Source organism: Papaver somniferum, chromosome 9, assembly GCF_003573695.1.
Source record: "Papaver somniferum cultivar HN1 chromosome 9, ASM357369v1, whole genome shotgun sequence".
NCBI lineage: Eukaryota > Viridiplantae > Streptophyta > Magnoliopsida > Ranunculales > Papaveraceae > Papaver > Papaver somniferum.
Genome location: NC_039366.1, coordinates 116,217,154 through 116,237,830, shown reverse-complemented (window position 1 = coordinate 116,237,830; position 20,677 = coordinate 116,217,154). Strand labels below are relative to the sequence as shown.

The 20,677-nt window shown below is 35.8% G+C and overlaps 1 protein-coding gene across 2 annotated transcripts; it reads right to left on the bottom strand.

Annotated features, from left to right (window-relative positions):
- Positions 1-14,266: 14,266 nt before the first annotated feature.
- LOC113308155 (protein trichome birefringence-like 33) lies at positions 14,267-16,507 on the bottom strand. Of its 2 annotated transcripts, none has more exons than XM_026556634.1 (6): positions 16,200-16,507; positions 15,805-16,042; positions 15,461-15,635; positions 15,140-15,339; positions 14,868-15,026; positions 14,267-14,771 (listed from the first exon to the last, which is right to left on the bottom strand). In XM_026556634.1, the coding sequence occupies exons 1-6, from the start codon at positions 16,420-16,422 to the stop codon at positions 14,426-14,428; spliced, it is 1,341 nt and encodes a 446-aa protein (XP_026412419.1). In that variant the 5' UTR covers positions 16,423-16,507; the 3' UTR covers positions 14,267-14,425. The 2 variants fall into 2 exon arrangements, with proteins under 2 accessions (XP_026412419.1, XP_026412420.1); XM_026556635.1 differs by having other exon boundaries at positions 14,282-14,771; positions 15,805-16,039; positions 16,200-16,506.
- Positions 16,508-20,677: the final 4,170 nt, after the last annotated feature.

Genomic DNA, 20,677 nt, shown 5'->3' with positions numbered 1-20,677 from the left:
TCAGCTATGAGTAGACTAGAAATCAAGACTTATAGTTTTGCCAACTAAACTTGACAATAAGTTTGAGATAGCAACGCTTGCGAGTTCGACCGAGCAGTGTTTTAACACAAAGAAACACTCAAAATTTCCATCACCATAACAAATAGGTAGGGGAAAGCGGGTACCCTTGACAAATACCTCTACTAGCCGAGAAATACCCATACGGTGAACCGTTGACAAGCATAGAGAATTTAACCGAAAAAAATACAAGCATAATCCACCCAATAAATATACAAGTAAAAACTATTCTCTTCAAGCAAAGCAAAATAACCTCCCAACTAACCGCGTCGCAGGCTCCCTAAGATCGATCTTTAGAGAACACCTAGGGGTACCATTATTCCTATGATAATTCCTAACATTCTCATGTGCAGGCATAATATAGTCTTGTATAGATTTAACGGAGATGAAAGGAGATTGGTTTGCGCTAACTAATCCTTTCAACACAGTTTTCATTCTAATAGACAATTTTCCTGTTATACACAAGTAAATTACGTCACAAGGTCCATAGTCAGCTATAACAGTTGGATTATCAATCTTAGGAACATGTAGATGACAAAAATATGTATCTACCACACTTATGAGCTCGATTACCTATGAGCTCGATCTCCACTTGAAAACTCGACGTGGAATTGATATCCAGCTAGAAGACAAATATCAAGTCCATGTCGTAAAGATTGATTGGAAGCAAATTAAAGTCTCAATGAAATTACCAACACGAGTCCATGGACGTAGGTCATTCATGGCCGAACCATGTAAATGTAGTCTTCTTTACCTTTATGCAATTTAATTCCTAACGATCAACGCTAACCCTATGGAGGTGCGGAATGACGCATCATCACTGGCGTTGACTATAAGACCTTCTTCACAAAAATTAAAAACTATTTTCTTTCCAAAAAACATTCGAAAGAAAGATCTAATCTATACCAAATAGCTCTTGAAGTTACCTAATGGTTTTTGGCTTCTTAAAGAATTTTCAAAATCTAGATCTAAAACTGGTTATCATCATCTTTTGCATAAAAGTATCTAGCGATTTGGTTAAAAACACAACCAATGTAAAACCAAAACGTTATAGAAGCGCTGCTCCCAAGCGACGAACAAAACGTGTTGAAAATCCTCATCAACAATTGAATCTGAAGAGAAAATCATTAGAAACGATCTAAAAAGATAAGTTTAATATATCTTAATAACTCTATTTCGATTACAATTGTTAAATTTTTAGTTTGAGATCGATTTTAAAATAAAATAGTATTAGGGCTTTGAAAACCCAAATCATCAATTTCTTTAAAATTTTCTAGATCAAATTATGATCAGATGATAGATCTGAAATCTCCTCATCTCCATCTTGCTTCTGAGATCACAAAAATGAGACTCTTTAGTACAATGAATAAAGTCATTCATAGAAGATGTGTTTGACGTGCCTATCTTCTCATTATAATCTAAAATCTTATTAAAATTTCCCAATACCATCGCAGACCCTCATATATAGAAGCATAAGCAATTAAGCCATTTCATAAAGCATTTCTCGCCGTACTATCATTATCACCATACACCATAGTAATAACAAACCACAAATTTCTACTAGTAACAATCTCTAAAAAATAGCCTGAGAAGTCGAATGAACCAAAAAAACATTAACTTCAAGAACATTCCATCCCACCCAAGTTCTACCCGAATAATTATTAACATCGTTATCAATGAATTTCCAATTCTTATTAACGGAAAATCTAATAATATCTTTATTCAACTCTTGAACATGAGTTTCGACAATAACCATAATAGACAAATTATTTGGCAAAATAAATTTATTAAGCCCTCGTTTCTTTATAGGGTCATTAATCCCTCTAATGTTCCAACAACCTACTTTAAACATCATTTAAAAGATATAAAGGCCTCTTCGAAGTCCTGGATGACTACTTAAGATCAATTTCCTTAGGAAAAAATAGTAAAATCTGAGACAGAGTTTGATTTAGATAGGAATTTACCTCTAATCCATTAGTACCATAAATGTTAAACTGCTTACTAGAAGAACATCATTATCCTGAGTCTCATTTCCAGAATTAAAGTTCTGACTAGCATCTTCACAAGGCCTATAACATCCTGAATATTACCCCAACTTCATTCTCAACCAAAACCCCAAACAAATTCCCAGTATAAATTCCACTTATATTATCCACTTGCATAACCTCATTCTCCTTATTGCCATTAGGTAAACCGGATTCAGCCTATATTCCATCATTTTGAACCCATGACTCTAGGTTCTTAGCCACCTCAATCACAAGATTATTCCCAATATTTTTAGATCCCTTAACAACCCAATCTTTCTTTACATCAGTAATAGAAATCCTCTTCTCAACTGGTTCTTTAACTATCTTATCCTTAGCCTTAGGACATTTGTAAGTAGGATGTCCAAAACATAAACATTCTGCACAAACCCGTGGCTTCCAGGAATATTCAACATCAACAATATGCTTCCCCTTATAAAAAATATGAAGAGTATAAGGATAATCACGATTTATATCAACCTTAACCAGAATTCTAGCAAAACCCATCCTAGTCTTGTTCATAGTAAGATGATCCATTATAATAGGCTTACCAATCAAACTTGCAATCTTAGAAAGACAAGCAACATTCCACATATGTAAAGGAACCCTGTAAAGATTTACCCAAGTAGTTACAAATTTAAGCTCAACTAAATCATGTTAAATCAATTCATACCAAGGCCGAACTAAAAGTAACTGACTAAATACGAACACTGGACCATGTTTAATAGCAGTGATACGATTCCCATCATTAATTATCAAACTAAAATAGATAAATTAAATAGTGTGTATAGTCATTGGCATCAAGACTTTAATCTTCCAAGCACTAGATACAAAATTCTTAACCATCTTATACGAAAGTTTCTTACCTATGAAAACTCCAATCACCAAATCTTTACATTTATCATCTAAGATTTTTCAGGGGCATCCTCAAATTCAATGTCTGCAACCCTATTACCTATGATTGTAACTAGGGAATTAAACACTAAAGAAGCATCAGGTGCAGCAAACACCCCCCCTCCTTCATAAATAATCATACCATACCAAATTTGACGAGGTAAGACCAAAACCATAAGAACCCTTATCACAAACGTCATGAAAAAACTTTCCCGAAGAACCAGATCCTCCCAAACTTGATCCTTCTACCTTCTGGGAGGAAGATTAGAGAGAAACCACTAGGAGAAACAAAAGAGTCGCCTCTTCTGTCATGGAGGAGAATAAAAAGCATAAAAAAAACCCTAAGAAAAATAACATATAAATTGCCTTGACCAACAGCCAAAATCGCCCGACCAAAATCGATGAGAGAGAAAATACTTAACCAGTAGTTTTCGTTCTATAGGGATGTGGAGCTTTGTAAGAGTAAAATACTACTGAAATATTAGTTTTAAATTTATTATCGTTTAGGTTTTATAGAAAAAATAGTGCCAAAAATATGAGAACGTGTTAGAGCACTGCTCGGTCGAACTCGCAAGCGTTGCTATCTCAAGCTTGTTTGTCAAGTTTAGTTGTCAAAACTATATTTCTAGTCTACTTATAACTATTGATAAGTGCATAATTCATATGATTTAAGCTATTATTCTTGCATGTATTCGTATTATTACTATTGTTTTCTCTTATTTGTATCTAATAGGTAAATCATCCAAAAAGGAGCTACAAAGTGCTGAAAAGAGATAAAAAGAGAAGTATTCCAAGTATCCAAGTGCCCAAGTCCAAGAGAAGTGGAAGAAGTACGACGAAAAGGAGCAACACGCTCAAAATCAAGAGAAGGGCCAAAGACCGATCTTAACTCATTCAAATTAAGTATTTCTCATCATCATCTTGAATATAATTGAAAGATAAAAAGAATGCAAAAAGAATGAGGTCATTCCGAGTTTGAATGAAGAAGTTGTGGCCAAAACAAGTTTTTATTGAATACCGAAGACAGTAAAGTTCGCGGACGGGTTTCATACTTTAATTCCGAAAATTTCTGATGTAATTTGAACTTCGCGGACTGGGTTTGCGAACTTATCAAGTGGAAAACGTGTATTAATACCTTGGAAAGCCTAAGGGCACGTTTGGATTCGTTATTTCGTTATTTTGGGTCGGGTTCTTGAACCGAACTAAATACTTGAAGGCCAAGCAATGTAAACCTATAAAAAGGTATTAGGTCATAGAATCAAATCTCATATTATACTTTTTGTTCTTCATTAATATTTTAGGGTTTACCCCTTTAGGGGGAAACCGGGTAATTGTGTAATCATGAGAAACTAAACTTTTGTCGATTAAGGATGAATTCAATGTTCTAAAGCGTGAAGCTTTATTAATAATACAAATCTATTTGAGGTTTTTATCATCATTGTTTGTCTTTACCATATCTAGGGTTTATGAGTGATTACTAGATTGATTTGGTATGTATACTAGATTAGTCTATTGATCGTTCTATTACTAGTACAAGTTATGAGATAAGTAATCGTCGAATAAATCTCTATACAAGTAGAAATCGCGATACCTTACAGAGGGATTATGTGGAGAAATCGTGTGTGAAGACAACACCAGCAAGTAAAACTTGATCTAAGAGTTTAACTATTGGGATCAACCTAAATTCACAAAGCTTAAGGCGTTCGATCGGATTACACCTTGAGTGATCTACTACTTGGTGGTTCGTTGGATAGAATCTGGTAGTCGAGAAATTTCGTATCCAGTGATAAAAGGAGTTTTGGGGATAACACTGATCTAGTTGTTATTCTATGGTTGGTGATGAATGGTTCTTACGAACGATAGATAAGTTTGCTAATCCAACCATCGCTTGGTAAACGACGGAGGGTTCTTTGATCATCTCTTTTCTTTATTGTGTTTATATTTATCGTACAACTAAAACCCTCTTTTGTTATTTACTTTATTTTGCTGATCAAATAACCTATCAATTACACAGCTCTATGTGGGAACGATCTCTTACTACCGCTATATTACCAGTTAATTAGTGAGAAATATCTTTATTAATTTGTTGCATTAACGACACGCATCAACTATGTTTCAGATTAGGATATAATGTGTAGTTGAGCTTTAGACTTCATGGCGTTCATCGATCGAAGAAGAAGAACTACTAAGGGGAGCTTGTGGAACTTCATTAACAAAAGGTATGTGGAGACTTGAACTCATGTATCACTCAGAAGTCTATTTCTATTCTATCTCCTATTGAGATAAAAGTCGTATAGCTATATAGACTTTACATTATATACATTTGATATTTCGAGATGATTTTAACTCGCTTATATATTTCTCGAAATATGTGTTGGTAAGCTTTTGATTTAACCAAGTTCATCTTTTATTCTTGACGAAAGTAAAAAGATGATCATGTGAAATTAAAATCGCATGGTAACATCTTACATGATTTGTGTGAGACAGTCATTTGATGTAGACTCGGAATATTTCGTATTGATCATTTGATCACTTGAAAATTGTTTTGAAGCTAATAATTTGTGTGAGACAGCTATTCTCGTCTTCCAAGAATGTTTCAATGATTGAAATGGGAGTTTAGAACGATTAACCTTTAATTGGATATAGAACAGTATGCGTACTTGTATGCTAGCTGTTGCAAGTGTATTCCAAGTCCGGGAATTTAGTATGCATACCCGTATGCGTACTAATTCAACATTTGAAGTCCGGGAATTATAGTATGTATACCCGTATGCGTACTGATTCAACTAAGTTCGGTCATGAACGACAGTATGCGTACCAGTTTGCATACTGGCGAACAAGACTAAGTCCGGGAACTTCGATATGCATACCCGTTTGCATACCCGAGTTGGTTAAGTTCTAAAATCGGTTATGTATGTTTGCAAACCGTGTCTATAATGTTCATGAATTGGTTCGAGTGAATCAAAACCGAATTTGCTTCAATTGTGTCTTGTATACTTCTATGAGAATATAAGCAATTGAACAACTCCATAACTAGTTTCATTTGAGTCATTTGAACTAGTTGTGATTAAGATGAACAGGGTTGATATGAAAGTGTTCATATGGCTAACTTCGATTAACTATTGTTGGCCAACCAAGTGTAAACGTTTAGGTACGGTTACCTATATCTAAATGAAGGTAAATTTCATTTGTGTGTAACAAGCTAAGACAATCTAACGGTTGAAAGATATTAGCTTGAATCTAATCAGGTTTTCATCTAACGATGGATATTGAATGCTTTTCTACCAAGGTATCATTGATTGCAAACCCTGATTTGAAGACTATATAAGGGAAAACTCTAGCAACTGGGAAACCTAATCCCCACACCTCCCGTGTGATACTATTTGCGACTAGAGTCGATTCTCCTTTAACATAGGTTTTTCTAAAACCATTACAGGTTAACGACTTAAAAACTTCATTGGGATTCTGAAGCCAGACCTAACTATTTTCTCTGTAGTTGCGTGTTCTGATCTTACTTTGTTATATCGTATTGAGTACTACTTTCTCTAAGATTTGCTCGAGATTTAATCTCCGATAGGTAAGATAAAAAGTAATCACAAAGATCTTCGTTTCATCCTTTGTGATTCCATAATATCTTGTTCCGCTACCATACAGTTAAGATTATTGTGAGGTGATTGATATTACTATGATGTTCTTCGGGAATATAAGTCCGGTGTATCAATTGGTTCATGTTCACCTTGATTTATCAAAAGACGAAACAAAAACTCGTAGGTATTTCTGTGGGAGACAGATTTATCTATTCAATAGACTTTTCTGTGTGAGACATATTTGTTTATCAAGTCTTCGATTTTGGGTCGTAGCAACTCTTAGTTGTGGGTAAGATCAGCTAAAAGGGAATCAACTGCGTAGAGACCTGCTGGGATTCAGAGGCGCAAGGAACACGACTGTACCTTAATCAGTGTGAGATTGGTTAGGGATAAACTACATTCCAGTCCAAAGTTAACTTCTAGTAGGATAGAGTCTCTAGCGGCTTAATACAGTATGGTGTTCAAATCTGGACCAGGTCTCAGGGTTTTTCTGCATTTGCGGTTTTCTCGTTAACAAAACTTCTAGTTTCCGTGTTATTTCTTTTCTTTCTTTGAAGCATATTAACACTTTTTGTGATTAAACATTTACACGCATACATATTTAGATGGTCATATATTCGACGAACAAGACAAGCATTTTGGATGTAGGTTTTCATCATGAAATGGATACATCCATTGAAAAATGGATGCATGATCTTTTATGCATCTCGCGAAAGATGTGTATGCCTAAAATTAACCATTTTCGATATTCTCCTAAAATATAAAGTTTTGATACCATGACTGTACTCGTTATGTACACCTGTTAAAAACTTTCCAAAGTAATAAAATTTGTAGAATTTCGATTTGTTTATTAGAATTTGTAGAATTACGAATATGTTTTTATTTCTATTTATGCCGACACCGCAAACAATGAACTTTCCAAATTTGAAAACCAGAACACCAACAAATTATTTTATGAATTAATATAGCGTATAATAGAATATCAGTAAACAAGAGTTTCGTTTTCACCCTAATAAGGTTGTGTGAACAGTGAGAAAATGGCCACTGCAACTAACCTCGATTATTGGTTGAAGATGGAATGGAGTGTTCCCCCAACGTACAAGAGATATTCAAAGTATTCAGTGTATTTTTCATCGATTTTTTTATATCAAAAAATTGTTGATGAACCAACAAATTCTAGAAAAATACCATTACCGTTCTTAGAAATCATGGATATGGGAATTATACTAAAGTTCAATGAATAATGATAAATCGAAAATCTTAAGAGAGCGAGGTTCCAAATATTCGAAGTTTCCATGTAATCGATGGTGGAATAATCCAACCACATTTGAATTATCTACTTAATGAGAAGAGGAAGAACCTAAGCTGAATATTCAACTTCACGTCGATACTAATCGCAATCGCTATGAATCAAAATTGAACTGTTACGGAAAATCGGGGGTGAACTAGAAGATTTTCCCCCCCTTTCCGTATTGATTAAGTCTCCACACAACGACAAAGTCAAGGATGGTGGAAAAGGGAAGACAAGTGGTGGAAAAATTAATTTCCGTCTTTTTGCATATAAAGTTGTTTTTGCAAGTACCATCGAAACCATCTATATATAAAATAGTTGGTTATGATGTTGATAGATAAAAATGGTCGTCTAGTGCCTAAGCAATCTCTTTCCCATTTAATTTGGCTGATTCGCATTTACCGTCAAAACCTTTAAGAGTTTACGGCTTAAATTTACATTAATAATAGTAATTTTTGCCACTATGATATATAAAGTTAATGACTCTATAAATCTATTAATTCGATATTGTCCCTGTTTTATTTTCTTTTATTTGTCGATTTTTTTGTTTGGTAACTGGGTGTAATGATTCAACCTTCCATCGATATTACTTATAACTATTTCAATTATCGAACAATGTGGGATTTTTAACGAGCATCGCTGCGGTCAATCAACAACATCTTTCCGGGAGGTCACACAATATTTTTCGGTGGTTGGCCAGTTGAATATATGTAAGAATATACCCTAAAGTTACACCGATGACGCTTCGAAAATTGGCTCCAGAGTTTGCAAGAATGATTGCAGTTAAGCGTGGTCAAGAGGGAGTAATTCAACGATGGATGACCTCCAGGGAAGCTGCTGCTGAACGACCGCAGCGGTGCCCATTGAAAACCCCACACTTCCAGATAATCGCAATGGATAAGTGGGGACAATATCGATGGAGGGTTGGGTCATTAGAAATGGTATCATAACTGACGAATAGTCACATGTCAAGGGTGAGAGAGTACGCTGGACGGGTTGGGCTATGTACTAGTCTCATAAATAGCAAAGAAGGTCAAAGATCTGAGCTTGGATATTTCGGAGCCGGGAACGACTCCAATTTAAGGGGTGAGATTGTAACACCTAATATCTGGCATTGGTTGGCCGAGTGTAATACATGTAATGATATACCCTAAAATTATCCTAAAGCTCTGCAGTTAAGCGTGCTCGGACAGAAATAGTCCAGGGATGGGTGACCTCCTTTGATCCATTTTTTTAGGTATAAGCCCATTATAATGCTCTATACCTAGGTTTAATATAGAACTGAATTACTCTCCAAGTAATTCTAGAAGTAGATTTTTTATTCCTAGAAGGAAAAGTAGGAGTTCTATTCCTAGAAGGTTACAAACATAAGGGGGTTTCCTAATCTGAGTACAACTGGATTTAGCATAGTCTTAAACTTATAAATAGGCACCTTGAGTGCTTGTAGAGGACACACACAGAAGACTAGAAGAATGCTAGCAGAAAACAAATCTAGAGGAAGAAATAACACCTAGGGCAGAAAAACCTAAAAGGTATACGTTGTAAAGTTCTTACTCTAAAGCAATATAATTAACGTGTTCTATTGCAAATTACTAGTAATTTAATTCTTCCCGTGTAGCTGTTTTATATTTATCATATTGGGGGTCCGAAAAATGATCAGTGGTATCAGAGCCAGAAGGTAAGAAAGCAATGTTTCCGGAGATGTGTGGAAAGGCTTCGATCCAAGGGTAACGAATTATTATCAGTAGATCCTAAAATTAATAGAAGAAAGAAATCTATGTTTATTGAGATGAAGAATCAACCCTATGAAACAGAGCAGTCAAGAACCGAAGAAGGCGAGATTGTGAAAACTGTCCATAAAGAGGCGAGTAATCATGTATTGGCGAACATGAACAACCAATATTGTGACAATTGCAAAACTGATCGACACTCTAAATAAGGATATTGGAAATTGCATTCGGAGTTGAGACCAGCATGGTGGAAAGACCGCCCGCAAGCTACTACAATCATCTACAATAAAGAAAAGAAGAAACGAGTTTCGGCTACACAACAAACCAAACACTTGGTAAACGCTAGTCGAAAAATTAGCCAATTCGCGGTTCAACCAGTTGTCAAAGAACCTAGAGAATTGGTTAATGCAAACTCTTGCGAGTGTATCAAAACCAAAAACAAAAAAATCTCCTACAGTTATAAGGAGGGGTTGAAGGTTGAAGACACCATGCAAGTATTCCAAAGGTTACCACCAAAACAGCGTGTGGAACCTAGAATCCAATTACTTGACGAGCAAAATAAGTCGCCATCATTACAAGTTGTGCAATACTTAGCTCAACTGAAGTAGCAGATTCTAAGAAAGAAGACACGACTAACTAGAGTTGGAGAACAACAATTGTTTCAAGAATGTATTAGCGGGAAAAGTATAAAGCGTGCAAAGTGGTACTCGAGAGTGCAGCTGCAAGCTAAACTTCCGCCATCTTAACTCAATGCTTTTGTGGGACCAAAAGCCTCCAAATGGGGGAGGTCTGATCCGTTTTTTAGGTATAAGCCCATTTGAATGCTCTATACCTAGGTTTAAAATAGAATTGAATTACTCTCCAAGTAATGCTAGAAGTAGATTTCCTATTCCTAAAAGGAAAAGTAAGAGTTCTATTCCTAGAAGGTTACAAACATAAAGGGGTTTCCTAATCTGCGTACAACTAGTTTTAGCATAGTCCTAGACCTATAAATAGGCACCTTGAGTGCTTGTAGAGGACACACGCAAAAAACTAGAAGAATGCTATCAGAAAACAAATCTAGAGGAAGAAACAACACCTAGGGCAGAAAAACCTAAAAGGTAAACATTGTAAAGTTCTTACTCTAAAGCAATATAATTAACGCGTTCTATTGCAAATAACTAGTACTTTAATTCTACTTGTGTGGTTGTTTTATATCTATCATATTGGGGTTCGAAAACTGATCATCCTTGGAAGCTACCACCATAACGGTGCTTATTGGAAACCCCACACCTATGGATGACAACAATGACTAAGTGGGGATAATATAGGTGGAGGATGGCGTCATTCTACTTGGTGAGCATGGACGGATTAGGATGATTTTAGCCTCAACCGCATCCAGTCCAATACATGATGAATTCCTAATATGACATCCACATCCAATCCCACATCCAATGGTCCAGCATCTGATGGATGCGTGGATGGACGGATTGGATGTGCATGATTCGATTGATTTTCTTTTAATAATTTATCTAAGCATGATAAAACTCTCAAATAATGACCGATAAAGATATAAAAAAAAAAATCAAGTCGTAACAGAAGAACACTTAAACCTACCAAAACAAAAAGCTAAGTATTACTATTCATAACCACAATAATATGATATGACACAGTGGAAACAATAATTAGTAAACGAAACACACAGGAGTATCCACTCATAAATCAGAAACACAACACCAATCCAGGAATTGGGATGATAACAACTCTAATCCAAGAATTAAGAGAGATAATGGTTTTAACCAAAATACTGAATCAATAATATTAATCAAATAACGAGCTCGCAAGTTGAAACGAAAAGAGAAAGCAAAAACTATTTATAACCCTAGAGTGACCTGAACTACACATCCATGTAGTTTATCCTAACACCAATCTCCTAAGATCCTGTTGGTAAAACCCCTTTTCACTTATCCAATTCTAGGGTTCACACATCTTATTTGACTCTGCAACACTATCTAACAAACTTAATAACACAAACAACAAATCCTATCAAAACAGAAACAATGAGCTGGATAAAAGACCCGCAACAATATACTTCTAGATACGTCCCATATCATAATAACACAAACAACAAATCATTATTACAAAAAGAAAATGCGATTTTGCCCGTTTTCTCTCTGTTTCATGTTCAGGGATCCAAGATGAAAATAGAAATGAAGGCTAAGAGATAATATGAATATATAGTGATAAGTGGTAAATACCACACTGGTCTCATATATTACAAAAAATCCATACATATTCGCAATGTAACTGTTGTAGGTGTCCAACGGACTTCTAAGACAGGACACACATCCAATCCAACATCCGTTGGATCCCAAAAATTACATCCGCATTCAGTCCATTAAAGTACTGTTTGGACACCCAGTTCTAAAAACACATATGGTATGATGCTCACCCCAAAAGTCTAATAGGAAAACAAGCGAGGTCATCATCATCCGATAAGAATCATACTGGCCCATGGAAAAGTATTAGGCTCAACAAGCTTCTCTTCTCCCCTGTTAATCTCATGCTTGCCCAATAAAGAAGAACGATTTTTTGGTGACCATGGTTTTTTTTGGGACCATGGTTTTATTTTGGGTAAAGACATTAGAAGTAAATCTAGGTCACCCCTTATCTAGATATTTATATTAATACCTAAATTATCCTCCTGATTAATTTTGGGTGATGATTAGTTAGTGTTAATAATAGTTAGTGTAATGATTAGTGAGATGATTAAGTTAAAGATAATTAGTGAGATTAAAAAATCAGATGTTTTTTTTTTAAAGAAGTAGAATTATTGAGAGAGTAAAGTTAGAGAAGATGAAGAAGAAAAACATGAAAAACGATGGATTTTACCAACCACAACCGGAGGAAGGGTATTTGGGTACCCAGGTAGGCTTCAAACTTAGATAATGTTGGTTGAATTGCTCCAAACTTTCAAAAAAAAAATGAAATTTTTTATGTAGATTTGCGCCAGTTCGGTTACCATATGTCAAGAACATGTAACCGAACACACCTGAAAGTGTAGTTCGGTTACGTTTTCCAAACACGCAGGTTACCGAACTCACTCGTTAATGGAGGTTTTGGTCGTACAATGTAATGTTCGGTTACCTAGGATAAAATGGTAGGTAACCGAACTTTGAACTTAACAATTTATTTGGGTACATCTTGTGTGTTCGGTTAGTTCGCAAACTTCAACGCAACCAAGTTCCCAACCGAACTGCAGGTTAAAAGTAACCTAGTGTTAGAAGTTCGGTTGGTTCGCAAACTTCAACATATTTTGCGAATCAACCGAACTGGGCTTATATATGCATACATGCAATTAGGCAAACGTTCGGTTACTACGAAATTTATTTCTTGGCGAATTAGGTAGAGTTCGGTTACGAAGTTTCAAAGGTAGAGTTCGGTTACAAAGAAAACTTAACATTTTTGCGAACGAACCGAACTTGTGGACTTCTCATTATTTTCGTAAACTAAAGTTCGGTGATGTCCTTATTTTGCGAAGGAACCGAACTTATGGACTTATGTTGTTCTAATACAAGGAGTTCGGTTAAAAGTATTTTTTTGCGAATCAACCGAACTCTGAGTTCGGTTAAGAAAAAATTAAATCGTGCTAACCGAACTTTTCTCTGAAAAAAAAAACCCTCCATTAAACCTCTCTGCAACTTCCATTTCCAACTCATTTTAATGATTATTTCTCATTTATTCAACCAAAAACGAATGACAAGTAATGGGTTTGTGAGAATATCTTTGTTAATGTTTTAAATTAAGCTATATATATATATATATATATATATATATATATATATATATATATATAGTGGTGGTGGTGGTTGGTGGTGGTGGTAATTGGAGGTGGTGGTGGTAATCGGTGGTTGGTGGTGGTGATAATCGGAGGTGGTGGTGGTGGTAATCGGTGGTGGTGGGTGGTGGTGGTGGTGGTAATCGGTGGTTAATGGTGGTTATATATATAAGTGGTTATTGGGTTGGTTTTAAATTAAATTAGGTTAAGGATAGGTTAGTCATTTCAATGCTTTTGGACACCCCTTATAGCTATAGGGAAGGTGGCCTAATAAAATCATGGTCCCCTCAAAAAAACCAGGATCCCTAAAAAGTCGTTCATAAAGAACTAGTACCCACCCACTCCCTAGGACAACTTCAATAAAAAAAAATCACATCATTGGTGTAATTAGGCTTTAGAATTTCTCATTTATATTATTGCTCTGTATTTGATGGCTATGACTTTTCCTATCAAAACAAAAATAAAAGTGGCAACTTGACCATGTATTTCTCTTCTCGGTAACTATTATGTACTTTTGTTGAATCACAATTTTTATTTTGTTGTGATACTTTTATATTGCATTTTACATGTGCTTGTTTATCGTTTATAACTAATATTTCCTTTGTTTTTGGAAAATAGATATTATCATTTTAGCCTATTTTTAGAGATAATTCTTTTTCCAGAATCAGAGTGAGTATAAATTGAAGAGGCAGTTTTTTTCTTTCGGAAAAAGAATTTTCTTTTTGCATTTGTGTGATGAAGAAATTTCATGGTAAAGGCCTTGAAAGCATTGCCAGCCTTTAGAAACATAGAAAGCAACTCGCCAACTCAAGCAAGTCGCATTGCAACTTGCAAGACTGCAGGTAACAAAATGGGATAGGATTTTTGAATAGGACCAAATGTTAACTGAAGGCAGACCAAGTCTTATTATACCCCTTGATTACTCTTGAAGTACTTGATCCAAAATCTTACAATGGCTAAGATTGGCAAAACAAAATGATAATTTTACAAAAGTTTCAGAAACGGAACAAGATTCTGGGTGTATGTTATTGGTAGGGATAGAAAAGTTTGGAGTATAGAAGTTCATTCCAAGTATCTTGAAGTCCAGGCAAACACCAATGAACACAATCGGCATAACTAGCTGGATTAGCTATCTGCACTTTTGTCAAGGGATTCCATTGCTTCTTATATATTGCTGTATGTGCATCTTTTCTGTACTCCGAGAGTTGTGTAATGTTTAGAAATGTAATGGGTACTTTTGATTTACTAAATTCTTGTCTAATCACTTCCATTACTTTTTTCCGAGACCCTGTTCCCCAATATTCTGGATCTTCTATCGGAGTCGTTTGATTGTAGCAATTCCCATTTGGCTCCCCACCCCATTCGGTGCTCCTGCAAGTAAAACATTCAAGTTATTATATAATTGTAGTGAATAGTGATATACAAAAGAAACGTGCACAATATGTAGAACCTTTGAGATGCACTTACTTCTCGTGGTACGGCGACATGCTAGTGAATAGAACTCTATTTTTTTTAGGATTTGTATTTTTTTCAACCCATTTCACCAGACTTTTCATTGCCACGCGATACGCATCTTCTGTTGGCAACTCCTCAAATACTTTCTCTTCATCTTGGAATGATCCTCGTCTACATGCCGAGAAGGTAAAGTCATTAGACTGCATTTTAATTTTATTACATGTATATTATCGTTTGCTAAGCAAAATGAATCGAAAACTTGTTTATAAAGGTTTCGAGATTACAGAAATTTAAACTTCATCCCAGTGCACCACCAAAGGTACGTATTGAACACCAAAATGTCCGCTCCCTTCCAATGTTGACCATGCTTATCGATTGAATCCTTACGAACTATTCTATCTGGAACCCTATGGACTATGGCGTTATCGGAGTTTGATTCCAAAAGGAATGGTGCCCAATAAAACTCAATCGTCGCGTTATACTCCTACGGGTTTGAGCAATATAGTTTAGAAGATTATGGCTAATTATTTAATGTACGAGAATAAGTATATAAACACATTGATTGTGAGTGTATTATAAATGTAATCATAGTTGGTAGTTGGTACCTTGGCTGTGAATACAGTAAGAGAATTGTAAACGATTCGCATGGATTTGGCGTGTGCAGGGATGACCTTCTGGAGGAGACACACCATGGAAGTGAATTGACCCCGATTCAAGGAGTCACCAACAAACAACATCCTCTTACCTCTAAGTTTTTCCAGCATGAATTTTGCATTGAAGCTGCAGAATTTTAACCAAATATATCACCAAAAGAATTTAGTTATATTCGAAAACGCTCATTCTGACACATCTGTGTAGAGATGTTCTTCGAACTCATTTTAAAACGTACATAAATAAAAAAACAATTGTAAACCATTTGAAATAAATTATGAGAGAATTGTTTATGAACCTGGGCAGAGAACAACCATGAGGTTGCCATCTCCAATGCTGATAGCCTTTATCAGGCCGTCCTTCTTTTTGACAAGTGATTTGAGGTTGTATATATGGACATTCGGGTTCTTCGTAAAGCGGTCGATTCGATTCATCGTAGACCCATTTCCCACTAAACACATCACACTCTTGATAATCTTCATCGGCATGAGGCTCTCCAATAGTAAATGGCAATCTCACCTGCTTCTTAGTCTCTACTTAGTTATCCATAAACAAAACCCTTATATTTTTAGAAAACAAAATCCATAATCAATATTATACGCAATAACGATCAAAATTTAAGCACAGTAAATTACATAACGCAAATCAAAACAGGAAGAGCTGTTAAGTTAAGATATTTTCGTTAATGCTCACCTGTTTTTGTCAATAATGCCTGTTTGTTGTTTGCTTCTGGTGATTCTGGTTGAAACTGACTAAAAGTTTGTCTGAGAAAACAACTAACATTGTTTTCATAGAGAATGGAGAAAATGAAAACGAAAGCTATGAAAGTAAAGAGGTATGGAGATAGAGTTGTAGTTTTTCTAAGAGAAGATAGAGAAGAAGAGGAGATCAAAGGCTTCATGTTTTTTCTTCTCATCCAAAGATTTAGCTTCTTTTTTTTTTGGTGTGATATTGAATCTTTTAGAGCTTATATACATGCATGAGACTCTATATGCACATATTAGGGAAGCATTTAATACTTATATAGTGATACTTAGAATTTGTTGGAATATTTTCAACGCCGCTAACCAAAGGGGGGTCCTGGGGGGCATCGCCCCCCAGGCTGTGGTCGACCTGACAGGTCAGGTCGTGGGGGTCCAGGGGAGACCGCCCTGGTGGGGGTTTCAAGGGGGCAACGCCCCCGGAAGAATTTTTTGAACTGAAGGTTTTATTTGGCCGATAAAAGCCTGTTCGAAAATTTCGAATCCAAAAGACACCATTGATGTCTGTTGATGAAGGAACCTGACGTTTCGTGAATAGAAACCTGTTGGCGAATAAAAAAAAAAAAAACCTATTCCCAACAGGTGCAAAACCCTTTATAAATAGCTTCTCCCAGTTTCGTTTAACACATAAGAAAAATCAATCTGTTTTCTCTGTTTCAAAAAGCATCATCAGAAATCAGAAATCTCTTTGTGTGTTCTTGATTGAATCAAGGGGTACAAACCTTGAATTCAGTTTTCGTTGCAGGGCTTTCATTGTATCCTGAAGGCAATATTTCGCATACCTGTTGTAATCGCCAATTGTTATTGGGAGGGTAGAAATATTTGTCTAAAAGAAATTTATACAAGCCTTGAAAGTTTTGGAGTGCAACACTTACTTCTCTGTGTCATTCATCCTTTGTGAAACCCTTTTTTTTTCCAACAGAATTTACAACATATCATTAATGATAATTCCTACTATCATTTTAATTAGGAAATGGATATTTCAAAATTACTTGGGGGTACTTTTTTTTTTCTTGTTCCTGAGGTATAGTCGGGCTCGGCTGCCCCAAGTGGTATTTAAGTATTGGCTGCTTTGTACTATCACATACTCGAGTGCATGACAATGTCTGTTTATGCTATTTAACACAGTCTGTGAGGAAGATTATTCGATGGTCCGTGAAATAAACTGTGAAATGGATTGCACAACAAGCGACCTCGAACAGAAGTCTTATTTTAGTCTGATGCATGTATACGTTTCTTAGGTTGAAAGGTAGTGTACTGAACTGAAGTAATAGGTGAGGAATATATAAGATTATGTTTATTAGGAAAGGTGAGAAATAAGTAAAATTTGTATGTGCTTTTTTAGTGGGTTTAGGTGCGTGAGAGAAGAGTAGGTATTTGCTGATGCTTCAATTTGAATTTCTCTTGTTAGAAAACACTACTGTTGGTGACGTATCGACTTCAGTTTGGTTAGGTTTGGTTGGTAATTTGCATCTCTCATTACATTAGGACCCATCGATCAACATAGAAAAACAATTGAAAGCAACAATTTGATTTTTAAAAAAGAGCTGGTATATATGCCTCATGGTTAGATGTGTGATGTGTACGTAAAATTGGCGTCTCTGCTGGAAATGGGTGTTCTATGCACTAGCTCGGAGCAAAATGGCGGCCAGGAGCTAGAATTGAATCTGCCACTTTTTTAACTTTTTTTCGTTTTGTTGCAAGAATGTAGTTGGAGAATGCATCTTTGAACATGCATGCAGTGACAATGAGCTGATGAACTCAAATGTATTCTGATAACTTTGACGGATGATAGCTATTCCTCATCATTTGACTAAACAGTATAAACTTTGGAGCAACAATGTAACCCCGTACTCATCTAAGTCCTCAGATCATATACCAAAATGTTGCACGGCAACTTCTTGAAGACAGTACAAGCAGCGTATTTGCGAATCATGAAAAGGAAAGTCAAGGCAAAAGTCAAAGGAAGGTCAAGAATATCTAGTTCTCGATCCTCTCATCCAATTACGAACTTTCTGATCCTACTAATGATTTCTGTTTCTTTTTTTATGATTCCACAGGCCTTGTTCACTGTCTAGTCCTTTTCGAATGTAGTTGCTTATCCATTTCGTTTTTCTTGTTTCTTCTTTTACCCTTTCAGCTTTTCATGTTTATCAGGTAAATCCTGCTGATACTGGTCTTTTGCCTGCCTTGTTTAAGGTGCAAAGTGGTATTTACAAAGGTTATGAATTCAAAGATTTTCTTGATTCAAGATTTCGATTCTCAAAGTTCAGCAATGAAGGTTTTTTATTTTCTCAGATTTTGATGCTGGAAATGGTTGCACCCTGTTCCTTTATCTTTGCCGATACTGCAAAAACAGACTAATCAGCTGGAATAGTGGCATGTCTTAATTGGAGATCTAGAGCCCAATAGTGTCTAGTTTGATAGTTGTGAATCCATTCTCTATGTAAAGCTGCGTTAAGAGTGAGTACTTCTTAAATGTTCTGAATATGTCTTTTGTTGTTGATCGTGTCCCATAATTTTATTCATAATGTATATTCATTTTATTCTTGTGTGCTTCTAGGGAAGCTTGTCTGGAGCTCGGAGTGAATTGGTGCCGGTTTGGAACTCGAATTGCATTTGACACTTGTTAATTACTTTTTGATAGAGGGTTGCACATGTATGCCGTTACTTGAGCTGATGGACATTGTTAATTTGATGAGATCATCACATAACCTCCAGATCATAATTAGATCATCAACAACAAAATATGCAAATCGCGTTGATAATTGTATTGCTCGGAATCTAACACGATGGGTTGGTTGGACATTGATAACTTAGAACTTTAGGTGGATTATAGCTATTCCTCCTTTACTTTTTTTCTTTTTTCTTTTGCTAGGAAAAAGGCATTGTATTAAGAGATAAAGTTTACAAATGTTGTGATAGGAAATTAGGAATAGTTTCCCACCACTCAGTACAAGTATTGGTTCTTCTGCAATGCTTATCCACTTTATCGACAACTGAATTAAAATCTCTACTGAGGTGACTAGTTTTAGAAAATGAGAAGAAATCTAACATAGCATAGCAGTCATCTAAAATGGTGCTACCGAACCAACATAGACTGTTGTTTTTATTCTCTAGGTAATTCATAACTTTTTTTGCATCACTATAGAGGATGATGGAGGTCAGGTTCTTACTTCTTGCCCATTTAATGGCTTCAAACACTGCTAGACACTCCGCCTCCTGTGCATTCCTTGCTAAGCCTCTGACTGTTTTGCACCCCTTGAAGTTACCTGATCCTGTAGTCATGTAAATACCAAATCTTGTATTATTAGTATCTTTATCAAATAATGCATCGAAACATATTATAATACAATCACTTGGAAGAGTATGGGCATGAACTGGATTGGATATACCAGTAGGATGGTTGTTCACAGTGCCACCAGGGGTATTAACTAATTGAGTATTATCCAAACCTAAAGAACCTAGAGTATCATTTGTAAGCCTAATAGCTAATCTAGCTCTGACAGTATGGTGAGTAGCTTTTTGCTGGAAAACTTTGAAGCATCTATCTCTCCAGATACTCCAGGCTGTTGTGAGGATTTCTATTTGAGTATTTTCATCCTGACTATTGAGAAGCCATTTCTCTCTCCACTCTTTAATAGTGGGATTTGAACCTGCATCCTGCAAAGTAAAATACCCATTTGGTGTAGCTGACCATACAGATTCGGAAAATTGACAGTGTAAAAGAAGGTGCTCAGTCGAATCGACAACATTGTTACCGCACATGCTGCACAAGCCACCACTGTTAGGCGTATACCGAGAAAGCCTAGATTTAGTTGGCAAAATATCACTCAGACATTTCCAGAGAAAAAGTTGAACTTTGGGTAGGAGGTTAGCTTTCCATAAAGCTTTAAGATTGGGATTAGGGTATTGTTTACAAATTGGGACAGAAACATTAGGAATCCATTTATCCTCAAAAGCCTTAATACTTATATGTTTTTCACCTCCCAATGACTATGTTGTTTCACTATTTCTAGCCCTCCAAGTATAGCTTTCCACACCCAAGAAGAATCTTGGTTTTTCTTACAATGCAGAGGATGATTATTGTTGAAGTACTTGCATTTTAAGATTTTAAACCATAACTCATCAGAACCATGAATTAATCTCCAGGCAATTTTAGATAATAATGCAAGATTAAATTTTTTCAAATCACGGAAACCTAAACCTCCAACATGCTTATGAGTACAAACCTTTGGCCACAGTTTGTTATAAATCCCTCCTTGATTCTTTTTACCCCACCAAAAGTCTCTTTGGGACTTTTCCATTTGATAGATAATGCTATCAGGAATCAAGAAAGAATTCATATGATAAACAGATTACGAGTTAAGCACATTTTGAACCATCACTGACCTACCAGCTTGAGTAAAA